This window comes from Sparus aurata, chromosome 10 (assembly GCF_900880675.1).
Source record: "Sparus aurata chromosome 10, fSpaAur1.1, whole genome shotgun sequence".
Classification (NCBI taxonomy): Eukaryota; Metazoa; Chordata; class Actinopteri; order Spariformes; family Sparidae; genus Sparus; species Sparus aurata.
This window is the reverse complement of record NC_044196.1, coordinates 8,215,568-8,239,862: the sequence shown is the minus strand read 5'-3', so window position 1 is coordinate 8,239,862 and position 24,295 is coordinate 8,215,568. Positions and strand designations below refer to the sequence as shown.

At 43.8% G+C, this 24,295-nt stretch overlaps 2 protein-coding genes and 1 long non-coding RNA gene across 7 annotated transcripts in view; 2 read left to right on the top strand and 1 right to left on the bottom strand.

The window, feature by feature from the left end:
• Positions 1-424, bottom strand: part of LOC115590538 (uncharacterized) — a 1,743-nt gene extending 1,319 nt beyond the window's left edge. The window contains exon 1 of the long non-coding RNA XR_003985770.1: positions 282-424. This is a non-coding gene — a long non-coding RNA (uncharacterized LOC115590538). The remainder of the gene's footprint in view (positions 1-281) is intronic.
• LOC115590537 (protein FAM160A1-like) overlaps positions 1-13,298 on the top strand; it is an 18,183-nt gene extending 4,885 nt beyond the window's left edge. For 4 of the 5 annotated variants that reach the window (XM_030431919.1, XM_030431920.1, XM_030431921.1 and 1 more), the window contains exons 6-18: positions 299-461; positions 548-659; positions 3,264-3,365; positions 3,551-3,607; positions 3,696-3,782; positions 4,069-4,236; positions 4,336-4,415; positions 4,612-4,790; positions 4,869-4,980; positions 5,392-6,659; positions 6,737-6,915; positions 7,008-7,128; positions 7,235-9,041. In XM_030431919.1, coding sequence (XP_030287779.1) covers positions 299-461; positions 548-659; positions 3,264-3,365; positions 3,551-3,607; positions 3,696-3,782; positions 4,069-4,236; positions 4,336-4,415; positions 4,612-4,790; positions 4,869-4,980; positions 5,392-6,659; positions 6,737-6,915; positions 7,008-7,128; positions 7,235-7,467 — 2,861 coding nt within the window. In that variant the 3' untranslated portion in view covers positions 7,468-9,041. Of the gene's footprint in view, positions 1-298; positions 462-547; positions 660-3,263; positions 3,366-3,550; positions 3,608-3,695; positions 3,783-4,068; positions 4,237-4,335; positions 4,416-4,611; positions 4,791-4,868; positions 4,981-5,391; positions 6,660-6,736; positions 6,916-7,007; positions 7,129-7,234; positions 9,042-11,604; positions 11,728-13,031 lie in introns of those variants that run through there. The other variant, XR_003985769.1, reaches the window with a different exon arrangement.
• A 1,107-nt stretch (positions 13,299-14,405) lies between these two features.
• On the top strand, positions 14,406-22,928 carry LOC115589129 (uncharacterized). The gene is made up of 10 exons (XM_030429855.1): positions 14,406-14,614; positions 16,827-16,904; positions 17,672-17,808; positions 18,586-18,742; positions 19,769-19,801; positions 20,303-20,382; positions 20,466-20,556; positions 20,655-20,762; positions 20,864-21,040; positions 21,618-22,928. Exons 1-10 carry the CDS (start codon positions 14,581-14,583, stop codon positions 21,752-21,754), a joined length of 1,032 nt encoding a protein of 343 aa, XP_030285715.1. The 5' UTR covers positions 14,406-14,580; the 3' UTR covers positions 21,755-22,928.
• The last annotated feature ends 1,367 nt before the right edge of the window (positions 22,929-24,295 follow it).

The following is a 24,295-nucleotide window of genomic DNA, read 5'->3' as shown; positions in this document are numbered from 1 at the left end:
TTTCCTCCTCGCTGAGATGAGATTGACGTGCCAGGATGCTGGATTGGAAGCTCACGTGATCATTAGATCTCATAAATCCATATCGGCAGGTTTTAAGCACTTGTGGCCGAACACACAGTGGCTGAAACAAACTGCATCTTTTGAGGAACTACTGGCAGCTGAAAGGTTTAAAAACAACTAATCACGGATGTTTTTCTCGTTAACCAGCTGTCTAATGACATCAGACAGGTGTTAGGAGGTGATTTTACATGCTGTGAAGAGTTACCTGGGTAGTTTCTCACCTGTGTGGCTCCTCCAGACAGCGGCGGTGTGGTGGAGGCCGAGCTGGTCCTCCTGCTGAACCAGCTGTGTGTGGCTCTGGTCAAAGACCCGTCAGTCCTGGAGCTGTTCTTCCACACCAGCGAGGACCAGGGAGCCGCCAACTTCCTGCTCTTCTCCCTGCTCATACCGTACACACACAGGTATGTATGCACACTCGTGAACGTGGGTGGAACCAGAACCAGCCGGACCACCACCTTTATAATCTCTCTCTCTCTCTCTCTCTCAGACAGGGTTCGGTCGGTCAGCAGGCCAGAGATGCTCTGCTGCTCATCATGTCTCTGTCGGCCTCCGATCCTCGAGTCGCCAAGCACATCGCCGAGAGCACATACTTCTGTCCTGTGAGTGCACACACACACACACGCGCACACACACACACACACACACACGTATAAATACAACCTTGCCGTTCACGCCGCGACGCCTGCGCTCATCGTCTGTTGGCACAAGTTTCAGGGTCATCTCGTGTCTCCTAAACTTGGAAATGTCAAGGATTTACTCTCAGAGCGTCTCTCAGAGATAAGCCCATTAGACGAGTTGCATTCTGCCGTCTTTGCCTCTAGCGTCCATATTTTGAATGCTTTAAACTAAACACAATGATAAGAGGTTAAAATTGTGTCATAGTCTTAAAACTCTGAAGAGATCAGAGCGTGTTATATCTGTTCTCAGCCTCTCTGACAACATGTATTAAGATTGTTAGCTGCCATTGTAGATAGAAAACTGAGCCACAGAAACCTTTAATGTACGTCAGAGTTACATCACACAGATGAGTCAAACCAGCAAACGTCTGTGGATAATGTGAAGGTACATTTTCTGAGCAGAGCTGCCAGTTTTTCCACGTTATCTGATCTTTATTTAGGAATAAAAAGGACATAAATATGTTTTTTCTGAGTGCATGAAAGCAGGAAAATAGCGCATGTCTTGGTTGGAGTTAACGGATTAAAAAAAGCTTCCAATAAACCACTCAGTGCGTTTTTTATGAATGAGATTATTGTTTAAATTAGTGGAGTCTGTGGTCGTGTTGGTGCGGCGCTCCATTCATCTCCCCTCTGCATTGTAATCTCATTATCACAAGTTATGTAATAAACTAATGAGCTCGCTGCCTCCTCAGGGAGAGTGTGTGTGTGTGTGTGTGTGTGTGTGTGTGTGTGTGTGTGTGTAATGCTAACATCGACATGCTAACATGCACACAAAGTACAGCTGAGGATAATGGGAATGTGTTTCTGTCATGAACTTCAGCACTGGACAACTACAACAGTGATTCTGCCCCCTGGTGGGCGGTGAGAGGTCATTAACAATAAATACATAAATGATAAAGTTTGAAACTACTGTAATTTATGTATGATGAAATATTTACATTTAAAAAAGTTATCAGAACTGATAAAACAGGGCAGTGAGTGACATGTTTCTCTTCATATATCAGACCAGAAAACACTAAATTAAATTAATAATAATACAAACATATGAAAGTAATCTAAAAACATGTAAAACTAACAATCTTTAAGACAGTAAAACAATTTAAAGGGTTTCCACCAGGACTTAGAGTCTACTGTCATGCTAGCAGCTCTGTGAGCTCAATGCTAACATGCTGATGTTGAGCATCTTCTAATGTTTTAGCTTAGCTCGTTGGCATGCTAACATTAGCTGAGTCCATCCAGCAGTTGTTGACTGATGCTAGTGTTCACAGAGACATGAAGCGAGCATAGAAGTGAAAATGAAAAAAAATCTTCAATAACAAAACAATAAAAAAGTGCTGACTAATAAAACCAGTTCTGCATAAAGTCACTGGATCCATCGCTGCATTCACTGTGGGAGAAAGAGAGTGTGTGTGAAAGAGCGAGCAAAGACACTTCAACACGTGCCACCTGTGTGTGTGTGTGTGTGTGTGTGTGTGTGTGTGCGTCTGTGTGTGTGTGTGCGTGTGTGTGTGTGTGTGGTTTAAGTCCATGTAACCACTCTGACCTCAATCTTTCTGTAGCGAGCAGATTAGTAAACCAGTGTGCGATTGGCTCGTACACAGAGAGGGATTAGTAAGTCTGCACGTGATTGGACGGTTGCCTGATTGTTAACGGATGCTGCTGCTGCTGTTGTTGTTGTTTTTGTTTTTGTTGTTGTTGTTTATTTGTTCTCTCTTTTTCTCTCTCCTCTCTCACTGAAGGAATAGTTCTGCATTTTGAAAAAAAAAAAACCCACAGATTTGTTTTCAAAGAGATCTAAATCTCTCTATTTTTTACATTAAGGTTATGGGGTCATTGAGGTTAAGCTAAGCTACACAACAGCTGGGTAGCTTAGCTTAGCATAACGACTGGAAACAGGGGGGAACAGCTAGCCTGGCTCCTCCCAAAGATAAGGAGCGAGGAGTCTCATCATCACTGTGAGGTCGGAGGCAAAAAGCAAAGACTCCAGCAAAAGAAGCTATTACATGTTGATCTGTGAGCTTTGGAGGCTTTGGTAGGCTAGCTCTTCCTCTTGTTTCCAATCTTTATGCTAAGCTAAGATAAGTTAAGCTAAGCTAACCAACTGTTGGCGCCATACTGCATATAAAGATCTCTCAGAGAAGCACTGAGGTTCTGTTGGGTGGATGGTTTTACCTTTAGACAGAACCAGGCTACCTGTTTCCCTCTTGCTTCCAGTCTTTATGCTAAGCTAAGCTAATAGTCAGACAGTTGTAGCTTCATATTTACCGTACAAATATAAGAGTGACAACATATATATATTTTCCCAAATGTAGAACTATCCCTTTAACGACCTTTGACCTAATAATTCTGTGAAATGAGTCATTATTCTCTCCTCTTCATAAACACAACAACGTAATCTGCACTGGAATTTAATTTCCACAGAAGCCAGTGTGCTTGAAATTCTAACCTGCCTCTGTGTGTGTCCGTTTGTGTGTGTGTCCGTGTGTGTGTGTGTCCGTGTGTGTGTGTGTGTGTGTGTGTGGACAGGTGCTGGCCACAGGTCTGTCTGGTCTGTACTCGTCTCTTCCTGCCAGGCTGCAGGTCTACAGTGAAGACTGGCACTGTCTGGACCAGGTGGACTGGCAGCAGGTACACACTGTGTTCATTAACAACAATGAAAACATGTTGACACGATGATATTTGAGTCATGAATTAATAAAAGGATAAAGACAGAAGTTCATGAGAACTTAAAGAAACAGTTAATTGATTTATGGATCAGTGAGCCGCAGCTGACTGATGACGACGTCACTCTCACCTGGTGTTTGTGTCAACAGGTTCCAGCTCTCGTCCACTTCCTGCACTCACTGGACTTCTGCAGTGCCGTCACCAAGGTAATGCACACACACACACACACACACACACACACACACACACACACACTGAACAGTCCTACAGTCAGCATGTATCCGTCTCTCTCAGGTCGCTCATCCCTCCATCCGCTCTCAGCTGCTGAGTTACATCTACAACGGCTTCCTGGTGCCGGTTCTGGCTCCTGCTCTGCACAAGGTACCAAACATCACCACAGCTGGCCTCTGTGTTTCATTGTTCACCTGTGTGATGTTGCCATACTCACCTGTTCAGAACTTCTATTAGCATCTAAGTCCAGGTGTGAGTGCTTCAAACACACCAGACATTCTTAACAAATTGCACAATTCTGAGAGATCTGCGTGAGAATCTAAATCCTTCAAGCCTTCTCCTGCAGTTCTGCAACATGTTAAGTTATTTGTTTTCCTTGCTTGCTTTCCTGCCGCTTACACTGATCTTGTGTGTGTGTGTGTGTGTGTGTGTGTAGCTGACGGTGGAGGAGGTGATGACCACCACGGCGTACCTGGACCTGTTCCTGCGCTCCATCCCCGAGCCGGCCCTCCTGCAGACCTTCCTGTCCTTCATCCTGCTGCACACACACGACAACGTGCACATCCTGGACACCCTGGTCAGCCGGGTCAACACACCTTTCCAGGTAACACACCGTGAGCACGATCCACCTGTAGTAATGACTCTTTACCTGTGTTTGTGAGCTCTACCTTCACCTTCACCTGTGTGTGTGTGTGTCCATCAGCTGGGCACGGTGTCTCTGGCTCTGTTCAGGACTCTGATTGGTCTCTTCTGTGAAGACGTCATGCTGCAGCTGGTGTTCAGGTCAGTGTGACGACTCACAGATTCATGGAAGAACTATTATTAGTTTACAGGAAATAAGAAACTCTCCCTGTTCTCCTTCTTTGCCTCCTCCATCAGCAGCTTCTTCTTCTCCCACAGTTATTCCAGTTGTTCCAGTGTAATGTGGGAAAAACAAAGCCACTTCCTGTTTTGATTTGCCTCCTTTGTCCTTCCTCAGGTATCTGATTCCCTGCAGTCACCTGAGCAGGAAGCAGCGCTGCTCCCTGAAGCAGAGGGACTGTTACTCCTCCAGCGCCGCCTCCTTCCTGCTCCTCATGCCCTCCTGGTGTCCGGGGAACCTTCGCAACGCCAACACACACTCACACTCGGAGCACATCCACTGGCCCAAAGGAGCCGGTCAGTACGACCGACACATCTACACGTCACACGTTTACACTCTCTGATATGAGTTAACGTAGATTCTGTCTGTTTCAGACCTGTCGGTGTCGGACAGTGTGGGTTACTGTCGAGGTTCAGACTTCTTGATCGACGTAAACTATCTCCACTACCTCTGGGACGCCCGTCAGGCCATCTCCACTTCACACAGGTCGGTCTCAGCTCTCAGGTTCCAGATCAACCTGGTACTTCTGTACACAGTGCACAGTGTCTTAGATGTCAAGTATGGACTTGTTTAAAGGAAAATAATGTTCTGGGTTTCGGTGTATGATGATTGGGATGAATAGGTGGGTTATTTTATCATAGTTTATACATTATTTTTTGGTTTAGGATAAGACATTTCTCACCCAGAGACACAGTGACCAACAGAGAAACACTGTTAATGTTTTTAAGGAAACTATTTTAAGCCCAAACTTCTTATTATGGTCCACCAGCACCACCAGCACCACCAGCACCACGCTGAGAGAGGCCGTCCCTCGAGCATCGCAGCTAACATGGCTAAAAAGCACAAGATGTACAGTAAAGTTGCTAAATGAGGCTGATGAGTTTGGTTTCTCTGCAGGGCGTGTCGGTTCTGGTCGGCTCCGTACGACGGGATCAACCCTTCGCCTCATGAGTACCGATCCGACACACCAGGCGATGACGCAGAAGACGAAGAGGAGATCGTGCAGCGAGGCAAGAGCGACTCCATCGGCTCTTTGGTTGTCACTCCTCCTCCTTCAGCCCTCTCCCCGACGCCGTCCTCCTCAGATACTGTCTCCGTGGGAACCCAGGCAGGAAGAGCCGGCTCGGCTCTGGACCTGGAGTGGGACGACATCTTTGCAGATGACGATCTGGCTCTGGCGAACGGCGGCGTGAGCATGGAGGTCGACAGGAGCGTTTCTACACCCGCGCCTCCTCCTCTGCCTCCTCGACACATCCAGGAGATGCGACGCACTGCCACCAAACTAGTGCACGGCTGCTACGTGGAGGAATCTGAGTTTGAGGACGATGTTCTGGTCTACAATCTCGTCGCTCAGAAAGACACAAAGGCGGCCATTTTGGAGCGAATCATGGCAGCGAATCGACGGGCGCGTGGAAGCATCTCAAACGGCCAGCGAGCGCAAACGGCAGTGACGACGACGAATTTCACAACGATGCTGACGACAACAGGGAGGACGGTGATGGAAACGGTGAACAGTATCATGTCGACACGGAGGAGAAGCGAGGACGGAGGGAAGGAGGAGCGACGGTGGAGCGAGGATCACGGGAAGGAGCTGAGGAGGAGGAGTGAGGACTGTGGAAAGGAGATGTGGAGGAGGAAAGACGACGGAGAAGAGGAGGTGAGGAGGACTGAAGGAGAAACAAAAGGCCGTCAGGTTCTCATCAACGGTTTTAACCTAAAGAATCACGTCATCGATGAATGTGGTGACGTGGAGGAAGACGTGAAGACGAGTCAGCAGAACTGCAAACAGAATCACAGTTTATCTACAGACACTTTGTCCAACGGCCATTCAGAACCTGCAACTGATGCCAGCTCTCCAAATCTGCCCGGTAACAAGGTCACTAATAACGACGACTTCCTGTCCCGATACCAAGAGCTCATGCTCTCGTTGGGGGTGGAGCCAGACTGTGATGACATCACCGATGACATCAGCACGTTCAGGAGGCGAGTCCGAGCACTGAGGCAGAAACTGGAAGACGAGGACGACGGCTTTGTGTTTGGCTCTTCATGGGATGACAGAGAGGAGGAGGCAGAGGAGGAGGTGATGGAGGAGGAGGAGGAGGAGGAAGGAGAGGAGAGGAGCAGCAGTCAGAAAGGCAGCAGGAGGCTCGGAGTTCCATTCACAGGTCTGAGTTCTCACGGCATTAGATGTTAAAGTCTCCCCGTCACACACACTGACCTGTGGTTTCCCATGATGCAACAGGTCCGTTCATCAGCGTCCTGCTGTCGCGGCTGGAGAACCTTCTGGAGAACTCCATCGCCGTGAACCTGCTGGTGACGGGCATCCTGGCCCAGCTGGTGTCGTACCCGCAACCTCTGCTGAGGTCCTTCCTGCTCGGCACCGACACGCACAACCAGCCCAACGTCCGCACGCTGTACCAGGTAACACACACACACACACACACACACACACACACACACACACTCCATCGTTTCGTATCTTTATTCTTTGCACGTCTTGTGTTTGTGTTCAGGTGTTGGTGTCGGTGCACGCTCAGATAGAGCGCTACGTGGCGGCCCGACCGGACTATCCCGCCCTGATCACTCAGGCCTGGAGGTTCCTGTTAGCTAAAGACCAAGACAGCAAGTTCAGAGGTAAACAAGCACAGGTGGAGGTTCTAGCTGCAGCTCATCTACATGAAGTCCAGACGGTTTTAACTTTGAGGCGTCCTGATGCTTCACGTGTCCTCGTGTCTTTCAGAGTGCCTCCAATCTCCGGGCGGCGACATCATCCTGGACCCGTCTCTTCCTAACGGCACCGTGAAGAACGCCCTCGCTCTGCCTCCTCTCGCCGTCCTGCCGGCCTGCCCTCCCATTCCCCCACAAGCCAAGAGCCGAGTGTTCGCCATCGTCCTGTTCGCAGAGTTCCTGAAGGAGCTGGCCGCCATCGCTCAGGAGCACAGCATCGCCCCGGACGGCTCCGCGGAGGAGTAACAGCTGCTGACGGTCATCTGATGATCCGTCAGCGAGTCGCTGCTTTACAAACCTAAAAGCACAACACATGCACAAACATTACACTCTGAGCTGTGATGCAACATGTGAGTAATCATTGTTTCTATGCACAGATTTGTATGAACACTCATGTTTATATTCCTGGCAGCACTTGAATATTTCCCCCCCCGTGTGAATACGGACGGTATTTATATGAAGATGAACATTATTTTGAAGATAAGTCGACGTTTTCGAACATATTTATGAGATTGCTGCGAATAGTTTTCTATGATCTTTTATGAAAAATCTCTTTGCACAAGTGGTTTATTTAGGAAAATATCTGTGGTGGCCATTATATTTCAGATTCTTTCTACTCGGGATTTAAATATAGAATCACCCGTACTGAAACACACGGAAGGAACTCAACAGATTGATCAACACAAACGAGCAGCAGGTGGGTCGTTACATTTGATCCCAGTGAAACGATTGGAAGGAGCTGATTTAATGATGGCTGTTTTCCACAAATATAACAAAAAACGCTTCAAAGATGAGAACTTTAAGGGTTTAGGAACAAACCTGATGCTGCTCCAAACACTAGAAGATGACTCTGAACCTTCGAGCCCGAGCTGTTAGACCAGAACTACCACCGAGTCATGAAGCTTTTAATATCAGTGTGTTGATTCTGCAGATGGACAGCAGGAGGCAGAAGAGAATCATCTCCTCAACTGAACCCCTTTTCAAATGAACCGTCCCTTCTTGTTTCTCCAGAGAGTTTGTGTCAACAGTTTAAAGAATCTTCCCGCTGCTCGCACACATTTACACACTTAATAATAACGGTAGACAATTTAAGAACGATATATTGACTCGCACACAAATACTCCCTCACAATCAACACTAATGATCTGCTAGAACTGTGTCGCAGTGTCTCCCTGTTCCTTCTCGTTTTGTTATTTTACTGATAATCAACCATCTGCACCTTTGTCCGACACATCCTGCATACTGCGCCTTTAAAATAACACACTCCAGGCAGATTCTATTTAATGTCTGGACTCCAAACTAACCAAACGAGAGACGCTCTCCAGCCACGTCACACAGTTCCACATCCAACTTCTATATTTTCACATTTTGATGAATCTGGATCGACGGAGGAGGAGCCTCTGAGATCAGCCGTGTCTTCCTGTATGTTCATGTTCTCCTGACGTGTCGTCACGCGCACACAGAGTGACGACGAAGCCTTACGTTCCAGCTACGCAGAGATTTCAGTGCAAGAAACCAAGACGCATCTTTTTGTCAGATCTGACATCGTCTCGTTTGCTCTTCTGATGTAAAGTGTCTGATGTTTGTCGACAGATTTATGTCATTTTTGTCCATTTTTTTTTTCAAGTAAAGAAAAGGCTGAAATGATTTGCTCCTGTGTAATACACTGTGTTACCATGGAGACGTGGACCAGCCTGCTAAACGTCGCCACCTGCTGGTGAAGCACCGTTGCTTCTTTTTAACTGTCTGTCGTTTCTCCTTTTTGATTAAATTATTGCCAAAATGATGTGGAAACAAATAAAGTGATTCTGACAATCTGATCTGCAGATGTTTGAGCTTTTTGCTTTCTCCTGTGTTGGTTTGGTGTTGAATGTATTTGGAGTCTGTAACATGATCATCTGAACAACAACAACGTAACTGAAATAAGGTCCTGGACAGACAAACAGGCTGTCAATATAACCAGATTTATTGTGATTAAAGCTGTAAAACGTGACATCATCTGTAAACATCTGAGCCTGAGTCACGTCGGATGGCCAGATAACATTCCTGCACATCAGAGCATGAGCTTGCAAGCAGGTTAACCTCTGATTGGACTCTGGTTCTGGTTCTGGTTCTCTCTCTCCTCACTGTGGCGTTACGCTGATGAAGTAAAGTACACCTGACATAATTTCCAACACATTTTAATTTTATATTACTGGATTTGAATCAGTCGCTGAGGCTGGCGTGTTATTGGATCAGGAGGGAGGAGGAAGAAGAGGGTCACATGAGACGGGCCAGCATAGAATCAGAACCATGAATGCTTCTTTGTTCTGTGTGGGGGGAGATCAGGCAGGAAACTCCTACTTGATGAAGTCGCTGCCATCAGGACATCCTGCGTAGAAGATAACGCCGTCTGCTGTGATACGAGAGGAGAGGTGTGAAAAAGCATCTGCCATCGCAGTTCCTCTCTGCCAATCTGTCAACAGTTAATCTTGGAAAATTGTGTTTTAGACTAAACATGTGACTGAAATGGTACTTCAGAATAAGAAGGCAGTTTGAGGCACTACTGAGACTCCCAGACAATTAACTGAACGGACGAGTCGTCAAAAAAAGGACTCCTGTCTGTAAAATATCTTGTTGGCTGCTGCCGGACACAGGGCGGGCATAGGAGCTGCCAATCAATAGTTCAGAGGCCAGCAGCCATCTTTGGTAACTCTGTATTAGAGTTTAATGGCATTTTATTTTAAAGAAGTGGAGTTTGTTAACAGGTTAAAGCGTGAACAGGCAGCCAGGATCGGCACTTTTTGCTAAGCGGTGTTTGCATCGTTTGGCGAGTTCGCAGGACGCTTCCCTTTTTTCGTCAGACATCTAATGTGTAATTCGTGGTACAATCCAAAAAAAAAAAAAAAAAAAAAATTGATTTGTCTCTCGTCACTGACGGCTTTGAACTAGAGCCAATTATCAGCTGGGGTGCGAAGTCTTACATTGCTAAAACCCGCCTTGACAAACTGTGGTTAGGAGGTTCCTGTCTTGGTGCACATGAGATGCAGTGGTGAAGTGGCAGCTGTCAGTCAGCTGTAGAAACTGGGTGCACGCCTCACATTTGAAAAGACGACGAAGAAAAAGAAGAAGAGGAGCAGTTCAAGAGGTGGTGATGATGATGCCGATGATGAAGGTTTACCTGCTGATCTGGGCTGTCGGTGAGTCAGAGTCAAAGCTTTACCACTGAAAGATTGTGTTTTGTGATGATCTTTGTCCAATGTGCATGACTTCCTAATGATTATCAACCACGTCAGCTCATCAAAGACAGATGACAAGACGTGATAGCAATAAACCACCATTTAGCATATTCACAAACTGGTTCAGCCAAGACTCTTTGATTTATTAACTTTCATTCGTTACAAACGGCGCAGAAAAACATCCTGAAGGGCTCGTCATTGTTAATGAGAGACTGCCGAACCCTCAGAAATCTAACATACTGTCGGATTTTACTTCTTTTTCATTAAAATCAGTTTGTGGCCGATGGTCGAAGGACTCGGTTCAATCCAGCGGTCGTGGAGCGTGTTGGACCTCTTCTGTAAAGAAATCAGCGACTTAGGCCTCAGGAAAGACGTCCACAGCAGCGTTAAGACCATCACCACGGTCCAGTCAGCTCCTTCTTCCTCTTTTGGGAAGAGGTAGTAGTCTGAGAGTGTGAAACCTCCGTTATTCTTAGCCTTCACGAGACTGATGGTTCAAGACAGCAAAGAGATGTTAAGATAAAAGAAAAAAGGAAGACTGAGAGAGGAAGCCTCTCTCATGCTGGTAGGGTTTACTAAGCTACATCTGCCATTAGCAGGTTAGCTCAGATTAGCAGAGAAACTGGAGACAGCTAGCCTGGCATTAGCTAAAGCTAGGTAGAGCAAATGATAGGTTCTCTTCTTCTGAAGTGGTTTAACGACTGAGAAAATCCAAGTCCAGTCTGAGTTGGGAGGCGTTTGGGTGGTCGGACGGGTACAAGACCAAGACCCAAGGTCGGCTTGTTTTGAAATTACGGTACGTCACTTACAACAAGTGAGGCGACTGAACTTCAGGTATCATTGTTAGACAGCTACGATTCCTGCGTTCATGCAAACAGTTTCAAGGTGAAAGGCATCAGGCAGGTACAACCAACAAACAAACCAACATCCTGCAACCAAGCAAGACGATGCATTCATGGTGAACTCAAGACTCGTGGTGGTGTTGCTCGAGCTACTTAAAAAAAAAAAAGTCCCTTCAGTTTTATTGTTTTTTGCCGGATCGGCGGGAAAACCTCCTGTTGTGCAGGTACAAAAAAATATCAACTCTCTTTAGCAAAAAAGGGAACAATCCTCAGTGTGTTGCTGCAGTGTTAACAAGCTGTAATTGCCCTTTTGTTCCTTACAGGTGCTACAAGAGTGTTACTAATGGAGGACGATAAGTACCAACCGTCTGATGATGAAGATTTACATGAAGGCAGCGGTGAAGACCACATCCAGACACCTGAAAACTCGACCACTTCCTCCTCAGGTAACTGCTCGCTCTCCTCTGGCTGACATCCACTCAGCTTTTTGAGTGAGTGTCAACACAGCTAGCTTAGTGACCGATAGCATTTTACCTCATGATTGTTTTCATCTACATTTTGTTTTTGGTTGTGTTTTCGATTCATTCTTCTGTTCCTTTAAACTTCAGGTGAAAAAGACACTACACTTAAAGTTTTATATTCTCCAGCTGTGGCACAACAGGGTTTCTTTGGTGTGTCTGTTTGCAGACGATGCAACCCGTTACGTTGAAAAGCCTCTGATAAACACTGTAAAAGTGAAGCAACTATTTAAAGTACATTTTTTAGAGGAGGTAACACCATGGGCCTGCACACTACGGAGTGATGAGTCATCACATCACTGTCACGTTGCAGCAAATCTAATTTGCTGGAGGGGCGTCAATGCAAACGAAGCTTGATAGCCTGCTGTTGTTTTTGGTGTCGTCGTATTCACGCAGAGCTGTTAATGAAATACACATTTCACAGAAATTGTGCAAGATAACTTTCAGAAGGAGACTCACAAAACGCTGTTCTCATGTGGAAGTTTACTGTTTTATGCCTTCAATCTCTCAACGTTTCAGAAAGGCTCTGGCCTATGCGATGATATTTACCGTATTCCTGTGTCCTATAGATCAGTGGTCCCCAACCTTTTTTGCACCACGGACCCGTTTCATGTACGACATAGTTTGACGGACTGGGTTGGGGGGACGTGTGTGTGCGCATATGATTACGCTTAAATAAAATTACCCAACAAAGTGCGTAAACACCCGAAGTGTGTTCCTTTCTACTCCGTAACTTACTAAGGTAACATACTTTAAAGCCACCGTCACTTGCTGTCCCCGCAGCTGCAGTTCAGCCACTTTATCAGCCAACTTTCCGAGTATGATCGTCAATATAACGTAAATAAAATCATGTATTTAATCTTTCTCTGCGGCCCGGTACCAAACGAGCCACGGACCAGTCGTCGGTTGGGGACCCCTGCTATAGATCGTGTCATCTCCCACATCCTCCCTGCTCTGATGTCCTGATGTCAAATAAAACACCCACTTATAGAAAACTTGTGTCGACACTTGCACAGTCAACGGCCCTAATGGATTTCAGAATAGAAGAACTAAGTTGTACCGGACTCTTATAGAAATCTTGTATCCCAAAGTCAAATATTCAGGATTTTAAAGTTTCATGCTGCTCTTCAGAACTTGTTGTGTGTTTCTTCATGTTTGTTACCTCATTTGCTTTAAAGTATTATTTCCTTTTTCTTTTCTCTTTTGTTGAAATGATTCTCTCGTCTCTCCAGAAGCCGCACTGTGGAGGACTGGACCTTCGCTGTGGATCGTCCTGACATCTGTAATCTTCAGAGTCTGCGTCGGTGCACATCTGTAGCTTCGTCCGGGCTGCGACTGAGACCTCAGTGAATGTTACGAATGTACTGTTTTATCCGTGGGTGTGTTTCATTGCTGTTGTTGCTGCTGTTTGTTTTCCACCGTCTGTTGTATTCGTCCATTAGGATTTGTAAAGTGTCCTGGGGTGTTGATTGTTGCTTATAAATAAATGTAGTATATTAGTTTCCTTTTGATTGAATTTGATTGAGTACATGTATGAACTTCTCTAGTGTTGCTCTTTAATTGGAAACTTGACATTTACTTTGAGGTCGCTGACACATTTCTGAACAAACACTTGCTTGATAAATGGTTTATAAAGCATGTGATATTTGTTAACAGTCCAGTAACAACTAAAGCTCATATTGATAACATGTATATAGACAAATCAAGTGCTACATTATACGTCTACTGTACTGTATGTGCCTTCAAACATGACAGAGTGAGAATCAGCACTCAACCGGTCCGACGATGTGTTAGGTGGTAGTGAGGTAACAAGTCAAAAACTGAGCGAGCATCCTGTCGATGCGGAGCTGACGCTGCGGTCGATGACTCAGTTCCTGAATACTGACATATACCGAGAGACATTTAGAGGGTAGAGAGACACTGAGAGTGTTATAGAGAGAGAGAGAGAGAGAGAGAGAGAGAGTGAGGGTGGTGGGTATGTTCAGAAACAGGGAGGGGGAAAGGAAAAGTCATAGTGCAGAAACAAGTGATTGTAGGCCGAAAGAACGAATACCAGAATATAAATACACCCTGCAGAGATTGAACATGTGCGTCCTTCCCAAGTGATGAACTTTACAGTGTTTCCATTAAAGGAACAGTCCACCCAAAGATGTAAATCCAGGGAAGGGTCAAACTCATCAGGACAATCACAAGGGAGGGAAAACAAGACGAAGGGCAGGAAGTAACACAACCAGACACACGAGGACGAATCTGTAATAAAACAGAAAACAGTAACTAAACCCAAAACCCGAAGTTTGACAGTTTGGAGCTGTGTGGAGCATTTCTAATGTTGTTTTCCGCTGAGGTTATGCACGCTAACTGTATTAACTCAGCAGCTACAGGGAAGATTTCAGCTTAAAAAGTTCTTATTTTTAAACTTCTGCAGACATTTACGAGACTGTGCAGAAGAAATTTCATGTATTTTTTTTCAGTTGTTTAGGAGAAAGCTGCAGCTTGGGAACTCCGTGCACGTTTTTTTGGGTGAACTGTTCCTTTAACATCGTGAGAGGCAAGACGAGAGCAGCAGGTTGGATGTGAGAGAGAGAGAGAGCTGCAGAGACAGGAAGAGAGAGAGAGAGAGTTGCAGAGAAGAAGTGAGAGTGGAGGTTAGAGGAAGACGGTCGTGGAAAAAGGAACAACTTAAAGATACTAAAAGGACACTGAGCCGCCTCGCTGATGACCATCCACCATCTTTAAAGACTTATTTTTAGAAAGAGAAAGAGAAGTTTCATCATCGTCACCATGAAGAAGTCGTGGAGTCACCTCTGCCTCCTCGGTAAGTTTCACCTCAAACTTACTTCCTTTTGTTTGTGTCGTTTTTCAGACTTATGACAAACTGATTTATTGATTAGAGTAAATAAAAGCAGGATAGAAGCGCCGCAGGTGAACTTGATCAGGGCTCCCGCCCTCGCTCGCACGCCAACATTCAAATCTCCCGAGGCGCGAGCTTGGATTGTTTTGACACGAAGCCTCGTGGCTTCACTCCCGATTGTAACGAGTTCTGCTGAAATCTCCAGTGAGTGGCCAACATGGCAAAAACCACTTATATATTCTCCAATATATCCAATAACTCAAGGGTTTATTCAAGGACGTCTGCGTACACAGGAAGTAATGCGGAGCAGACAAACACTGCGATACAGGTGAATAAATGAACGAGAGGAAGCTTGAAATGTCACTAAATTGGATGCAAAACACTTCAAGAGAGAGAAAAGTATATCTGAGAATTTTTATGGAATGTAAAACTATGTTTGAAATCCACATTATGTTTTTTCACTGTCGCCTCGAAGTTTATTTCCCCGGAAAACTGTTCGCTCGGCCTCATTTATTCCACCTTAAATTAGCAAAGTAACGCCGGTTTTTGCACATTTACTGATTTTACATTGTTTCAATATGAAACCACGAACATGTTAACAGAGATTCCTCTGTATTGTAACTCGTTATGCAATGAAAAATATCAGAAAATCTTAAAATGAATCAATATAATAAATAAATATTTTCCTTTCGGGTGCAAATATATAAAAAATTAACTGTAGAGTAAGATTTGTGCATCATTTATGAAAAAAGAAGAAGATGTTAAGAGGATTGAGCTTCACCATCAGAGCACAGCTCAAAGGTCAGAGGTCAGAGTGACAATAAAAGAAGTAGAAGTGAGTAAATATAAGATTAACGTTCTCCTACATGATCATCCCCGACTTCTTTGCTCACATTTTCACGCCAGTGTTCGCCCTTTTCACACATCAGAAACTTGTTGCAGCAGCAGTTCTGTGAAGTACAACTGAGAAGGTCAGTAAACCCACCTGTTAACCTCACTGAGTCTGTGAGCACGGAAGTGAAACGTAACTAACTCTGTTCATCAGACCCTCCAGGAAGTAGTCATGTTGTGATCGTGACCACTAACAGTAAATAAAGGGTAAACTGTTGTGCACAACATGCAACTTTGTACTGGGACACAAACGAAAGTCATCAACTGACAGAACTCTTTATTACCTGACCGAAGCTGTCAAAAAAACAGAGACAGAGGACATTTTATTGCACAAACACACCTAATAAGATCAACACAACATGCACAGTCGTCTTTTAGAAAAGCTGCTGTGAATTTTGATATTTTATGCCGCAACAATCACAAAAAAAGACATTTTTCTATCATTGTGTGACGATTCAAACATAAGATAAGGGAGCTCCACTTTTGCCAGCAGCCTCATTAAATTCAATGAAGCATCAATAATTACAATCCAATCTATTAATATGACTTATTCTGAAATGGTCCACTTTGGCACCAGACTTGTGTTATATATTTTGTTTGAGTTTGAGAGAAATCCACAAGTTTATTGAAGGCAACAATTCAATTGGTCGTCTGTCGCTATCACAGCAGGGAGAGCGTCTGAGAGTGAGGAAGGAAGTTGGCGATAGCGACGTGATTAAAGCTGTAAAACGTGACATCATCTGTAAACATTTGAGCCTGAGTCATGTCAGAGGGATGTTCCACATCAGCGGTGGTGATTGTTCACTACCAGCGAAGCAAGTTCAACCTCAGGATTGTTGATGTTTATTTTCCTCGAACAGCCAGATAAAGTTCCTGCACATTAGCTAAGTAAGCTAGCAAGCAGGTCAACCTCTGATTCTGACAGATCTGGATCTGATCCAGACTATCTCCTCCCGATATCACAGTTGTCAAACGTCTTTTATTTTGATAGCGACCTTGAGGGGCAGAAATTTCATATCTTGCGTTTAATTACATTTTGATGGGAATACTTTTGTGATTGTAGACTTGTAACAGGTAATGCTACTTTCATTTAAGTAAAAGATCGGAGTGCTTCTTCGGCCGCTGGATATACAGATATTTACTCATCTATTTTGCACTTGTCAGAACCTGGACAAGTAATATTAATTAACATAATGTCCTTGGTCCAGGTATTTCTAATGGTTCTGCTTCATAGAGTTTGGTGGCCTTGTGTAATAACTTCTCTCTGCTCTTCTTTCTGTCTCAGTTCTAGCAATGTCTTCTTTATCCAGAGGACAAAGTGAAAGTGTTGATCTACAAGATAACAAGTCAAATATCACAACAAGTAAGTGACAACATACTTGATCTATTACTGATTTATTGTAGCTCTCCTACAAAATGTTATCAAACTGCTGATAGCGAGCGGATCTCCAGGACGGACAATGACAGTCAGGAAGTGTTACTGTGTTACTATGACAACCTGCTACCTCAAACTGTCGTTCCCAGTCTAGTCTGAGGTCTAACTGACATATTGGACCAGCCCAGACACCAGGATGTAACGTTGGCAGTCAACCTTTCTGCAAACCACAGAAATGTCCGATGTTGACATGTGTACCCAGCATGGCAGCGACACATTATGTGGTTATTAACCACCTGTCGCAGCAGGAAGTTGAGGGGAAGGTGGTGGTGACGAGGCTGCCGAATGGCCAAGACACACCACCAGATATCTTTTAAGGACACCACAAGAAATTTCCATCTGGTGTTGTGGAGTGTTTTTTACGGGAAGTCGGACGATCTCTATCTGCGATCGTGGCGACCCAAACAGGGATTTTAAGTCAATCCGTGATGTTTTCCTAAAACTGACCAAGTGGTTTTTGTGTCCAAACCTTACAAGAGTATGAACGCAACAAAGTGACAGACAAGAAACAGAAAATTCAACATAAAACAAGCGTCCTGTTTTGTAGAAACGTACTCGATTCAACAGTGTTTCTAAGACGATGACTTTGATGTTTTCTGCTTATTTCTTCCATTCTGATGTTTCTGACGTACATGTAAAACCATCCAGGGTTCAGAAAACATCTGGCTGATTCCTGTGTGTCTCTTCCATGTCAGACACAGATTCCCCTCCGACTCTGACGCCGACAGCTGCTGTGACTACAAATGAAACTCTCGGCCAGGCGTCTGCCTCGATTTCTCCTCAGACTAATACACCAACGATGGCACCAGAGAAACCTTCACCAACCAATATGGTAACAGCTGCCACAACGTTTGTTGTACTTCTGTACCTGTAGCATGCAACCATCTTTTGACTCCTCACCTGGAGTAAAACCAGTGAGGTGACTAGCTTGGACTGTGTAACGACAGCGTCCAACCTAGAAGCCACAGACCAGGCTAGTGTATCTGACGCGTTGGGAATTAAAAGGAGCAGTTCACCCAGAAATATAAATCCAGTCATTATCTCCTCCTGATCCAGAGTCAGGTGAAGTTTTGGAGTCCACAAAACATTATCTGTGACCAGCAAAACAAGTGTTGTAGCATTCTCCTAAACAACTGAAGCAGCTGGAGACTCGTTATAAAATAAAAAAAAACAAAAAAACATGAAATGGTCTATTGTGGGCTGAGACCCATCCTCTCTACAAGCTCCAAACAAATCTTCTCAGTAGTCTTAATGCAATCCTGCTGACTAACCGACCGATCAACAACAAACCAACCAACCAAAAAGCAAAAAACAAAGAACAACTGATCAACCGATCAACCATCAGCATGAGGGGGAGGAGATAACGACTGAATTAACATTTTTGGGTGAACTGCTCCTTTAAACTAAATGTTTAAAACTAGTTCTGTTCTTTAAAGAGTCAAACTACCAAATTCAAATACAGAAGACACCACCGAAGACGAAGAGCCTCACATATTCGGTTAATTTACATTTAATTCAACCTGGTTACAAATACAGGACATGATGGAGCGACGAAAAATGACGTGAAGCTGTCGAACACAAACTGACTTCCCTCTCGTGTCTTTTACAGACTGAAGAAGAAGACAATCATAGACCAACTAATGGATTTAAAGAGAACGGCACTGGCATCCCAGCAGTACAGACGCCAGGCAGCGGGAGGGAGGGTGACGCTGTTGCTGTGACGACAACAGTCACTATGGCGACGACGGGTACTTCACCAAAGCCAGGTAGCTCTCAGTGGTGCGGATGCAAGAGGCATATTTACGAGTTGTGTGCCTCAGTTTGTCTTCCTGTGTGCCAAACCACAAACATCACATGCTCGCATACTCTGTAACTGCTAGACACACACACACACACACACACGCACACACACGCACACACACTGTCACACTCAAGCCTATAAGGCACACAAACACTCGGACAAACACGCAACCGCTAGTAAGTCACTTTATGTCACACAAAGTTATAGAGAACTGGAATGTATATTTACTCAAGTACTGTACATTTATAAAGTACTTTGCTTGGGTATTTCAATTTCCTGCTTCTTCATACTTCCACTCCACTACTACTGACAGATATTGTACATTTTTTACTCTACAACATTCATTATAGAATGTTATTCATTAGTTACTAGTTACTCTGCAGATTCCATGCTGCAGCAGAGCCAAAGTAACTTATATTAAAATCCATTCATTTTACTCACAACTGGGAAAAGAAAAACCTCTGATTCCAGTATTCATAAAAGTTCTCAATATTGGAACATGTGTACATTTATTGCCAGTAAACTACTTTGATACTTTAAGACCTTTACTCAAGCGCTTTTCCTACAGGTGACTTTCAGTTTTACCAAAGAAATATCTTTATTTCTACTCAAGTATGACTTCTGAGTACCCTTTTACAAAATTTGCTTTGCCTGAGAATGTGATGTTTTATTGGTCAGATATGACAAAAAACTTTTCATAAGTAATAAAAATACACGTGTTTTCTTCTTCAGCTGATACTTTGGTGATCTGTGGACTTGCTTAGTTCATTTATTTCTATTTAGATTTCCTTATTAGACTCAAGGATTCTTTATATTATGTCTGTTTTGAAAAGACAAAGGTTTTGTCCAGTGTTAGAGCAAAATTTGTAGCTTTCTCTTGCTCCTGTTCTCCACTAGGGGGCAGTATGATACCACCATGCATGAACACTGTATGTGTCTTGAAGTACTGAACCTGAGAACTGATCAATAACCAGCTGTTTGTTTCTTTTAGTAAAAATTGAAGACGGTGGTCAGTCGTCCTGGGGTGAGTATGTTTTACTATTTCATCATATGAATATTCTCTTCTGACACAAAGGCCACAACATAGTCAAATAATTCAACGGAAACAAATTATCCTCAATTATACCTTGACCGATAATTATAATTATGTGATACAGATTATAATTTTCACAGACTACGTAGGATAAGATATCAATAATTCCTGTACGAGAAAACACCTCTGTAGTCTTTGGTGAATGCGATGCCCTTCCATATGCAACGTTTTTCAATATTATATAACTATATAAAACAGTGTGAAATAATTAATACATTGTGTAAAACCAACCAACCAACCAACTAACCAATAAAACCCTAAACAACCAACCAGCCAATCAACCAACCAACTGTACATCCGTTGTAATCATGTGTACGAACTGATTTGCGTTCTTATCACAGTTCATTAATTGTTGGCACCGATGACCCAAAGTTTCTACATCAGCCCACGCCACTGACCTGTCTCTCTCTCTCTCTCTGTCTCTGTCTTCAGGTTATGTGATCCTGGTGTTGATCATCCTGATGATCATCGTTCTGTGCATCATCCTCTACTTACTCAGGAGAGCTGCCAGGGTAAAACCTTTCAAACACATATTTTACGTCTGCTCGTTGTGATTTGTTACAGTTAAGGCTCACGTGTTTGTTTGTTTGTCCAGACGTACTCCTTCGACCTGCAGCGTCCGCTTCCCGTCAACCATCACAACGAACCCACCGGCACCTTTGAGCCGGTCTACCTGGACGACCTGGGTGTGTGTGGTTACATTTAAACTGCTCTAATGTGACCACTGCTTCGAGAGGTGTGTACTAACGTTTGTGTGCTTTGGTTTGTGTGTGTTGTATCTCAGAGCGACCAGCTCCGAAAGACCAAGTGAACACAGACGACCTCTCGCCTCCTCCAGTCGCCAATGGCACAACTTCAACACCAGAGGAGAAGGGACCCGACGGAGAGAGCGGTAGGCTTCGTTTAAAACTCTTCCAACAATCCAACCAATCAAACACTCCACCTTGTCTTACCTTTTCTTCTCTTCTCTTCTACCTCTGTCCGTCACTCCAGCTCCACAGGACCAGGAACAGTCCGATGCTAACGGCCTGACTGGTGAGACTTCGCCCGCCAGTAACACCAGTCCTTCGCTGGGCGACGACCCCGCTGACAAGACGACCAGCCCGCTGAGCAGCACCGACCTGCTCTTCGACACTGTCGGGGAGGAGATCGGAAACAACAACAACCCATGTAAGATATTGTATATATTATTACATTTTTCAAGCTAAAATTCTGACCTAATGCACCGTTAAACTTAAAAAGTTAAGTTTGCAAACATTAAGCTAACGTGACACAGCGGTAGACCATTTGTGTGGCTTATGGACAGCAGTTTGTGTTGCTAAAACATCCAATGAAGCATCAGAAGCATCTGTCTAAAAAGAGGGTTAAAATCCACGTCATCTAATTAAAGAATATGTGCACTCATTAGCATTTATTTGAAATATGTGCTGCATTACATTTCAGATCTGCATTTACCCGAAATTAGTTACGAGTTACTGTGAAGATTCAGATTAATACTACATAAAGAAATGCACAAATAAATCATGATCTATTATTATGGATTAAACTACCTGGCAGTAGAAAGGAGCTGTAGTGGAAGCAACTTTGTTGGAGCTAGGCTAACGTTAGCTCTCTGCTACTTGATGCCGAGCTAGGCTAAAGAAGTCTTTCAGTCAGAGGTCAGAAAGGAATGAAGTGTTTACGATACATATCTCAGGAAAACATAACTCTGATGTCTGATAGTTGTCCCTGTGGTTCTGTTCCTCAGCGGTTTGCTCCAGCGACCCGTTCGTTGAGATCAACCTGGATGACCCGGCGTGGTGCGATCAGCTCCTCTCCTCTCCCGAGGCTCCTTCGTCCGTCCTCCCCTTCACTCCTTTTTCCTTCTCCACCTCGTCTTCTTAGCACCTTCGACCGACGCTCCCCAGCTCTACATGGAGGAAGCTACTGAGTCCTCAGAGAGTCAGCAAAGAGCATTCAGTCAGCTGTTGACAGTGTACAGCCTATATCTCAACGAACAAGCTGTAAATATAGAGAGCTAACGTTGGTTAAAGGATTTCATTGTGTGTTTAGATGCCTTTAACAAACTGACCAGCCTGATAAGTTTAAAGATAAAGAATTTGAATGTTACGCCATTTCTGGTGGACCACCAAGGGATCTTATTTCCAGAGGTGGTTAGAGACGAGCTGCATTTACTACGTTACGTACAGGATTTACTTTTTTTGTTGTTGTAACTTCCCCTTTTTTATTAAGAAGTTTTAACGCATCATACTTTTACTGTTACTTCAGTAGGTTTTGTTGGAAGTTAGCCAGTTCAGATGGTGGAAGTTTCTAGTGCGCACAATCAAACTTTTGCTGAGCAGCTTTCATAGTATTGAAGGCATCTTCAGTGTTGTTTCGAGGTTTCTGAATACGTCCAAGGTTTCACCAAAGCCGGACAGAGAGCTGAAGCCACGTCCACCATGGGACCGTGTTTGATGAAACCTTTGTCTGGTGAATGAAGAGAGATGAATCACATATATGATGTTTGTCAGCAAACTAATGAAACATCAGACTGTTAAAATACATCATTATGAAGACGTCACAGTGTCGTCTCCTAACTTAAACATTGTAGAGCTGCTCCTGTTTATCAGCAGCTCACAGAACTGAACCAGAACCAGAACTTCAGTTGTCAATATGAGCAGATTTATTGTGATGTTCATCTTGTTCACGACCTTCTCTGGTTCTGGTGCGTGTTGATGAGATGATGTAGTTCACTGAGCTTTAACTCAAAACTACATGATGTTTGACTTTAATTACAACAAACTGACACTTTATTGACTTGATTAACGTACAAATGTCTCGGTTTTGTCTCTCTTCATTCACGACAAGACAAACGTTTTTATTAAATAAAGTAAAACAGGAAGGGGCGGAGCTTCAACTCTCTATAACAACTGTCTCTTAAATAGAGCATGTTTCTGACATTTAGGAAGTAGATTTTTGTCATTTGTTGATCAGTCAGATGTGTAGGAGAAATGTTTTGTGTGTGAGTCAAACTGATTCTGAAAAATGATCGATTAAAAGTCTTTTTTAAATATAATTGTCCATTTTTAATCAATCCAATCTTTCTTATTTGTTGTGTGCTTCTCTTCTATGTTTCTGTTGTTTTTCCACTTTTCCAGAACAGTCATTTTGGCTGTCATGTCACGTAAATGCTGTTAAATGTAGAGGTGAATCATTATGGGTAGTGACTTATCATAGCAACACACTCTCATAATTTTTCAACACTTTCAGCTACCTGGTGGAGTTTATACTATACTGCACTGTCACAATAATCTCTGAAGTGGAATCACAGGTTAAACTAGTGGAGTACACAAGATTTCATATATACCAAACATGTGATGAGATAATTTTGGCCCATAAGATTTGTATGAAATGGTGCACAAGACAGAATATTTGATGAAGCCATGCAATGCAATCCTCTCAACACACGTTACGTCATCTCATTTCAAAACATTCAAACACGACTCCGACACAAGTCAACAATTTATGATTAGTTATAAATACAGTGTGTTCATACAGTCAGTGAAATAAATAAATTAAAATAGAGATCATTGATGTTCAACACAAAAAAGAAATAATCAGATCATACAGAAACTTAAAAACAACAAAAGTTTGTAGTCGTGAACATTCAGTCTTCTACAGAACATCTCTGGAGACATTGGTGAAAGAAATATTATTGCTTAATAACATGTGGCCACGCATTATTAAAGGAGTCATATCCAGTCCCTCGTGGATCGCTTTGGATCAATTCTTAAAACTTATTAGAATTTTTATTTATTTTTTTTAAATCAAACATAGAGCTTGTTCTGACACTTTTTCATACCGCGACTTTCTCACGCGAGATTATGCGCGAGGTTTTGACCGGTCCGGATGTGCATTGTATTAATATGCAATGAGGCCGCGTTGATTGGCGGCAGGAAGGACAGAGCCGGAATGGGGGCGAGCCTGCATGCACACACAGACTCCACAACATAAACAGCCCCCTGTCATGGCGCACACACTAAATGACGAACCTTACGGAATTCAGGCATTTATGTACGAGCCAGAGTCGGAATCCGAACGGGAGAGTGAAGAGGCAGAGACGGTGGAAGAGACACGTTTACAGCAGGATGTCTCTGAATGGTAAATTCTTTTTTTTTCATTCTTACTTTTCACACTCGTGTTTTACATGTAAGACCTGAGTTTTAATGCTGGCAGTCACGATGTATGGCGTGAAAATGACAGAGAAATAAGCAGATTCGGCGTGCTCACTCAGAAAGTCTGGCTGGGGACGGCTGTGAGCCGATGCTTAATATGCAAGTAGCCTCCTGTGGTAACGTCACCACAGGAGCAGAGTCAAAATCTCGTGCTTTAGGAATGCGCACTATTGTGCGCTATTCCTGTTCGGAAAAGGAGCCAAAGCAA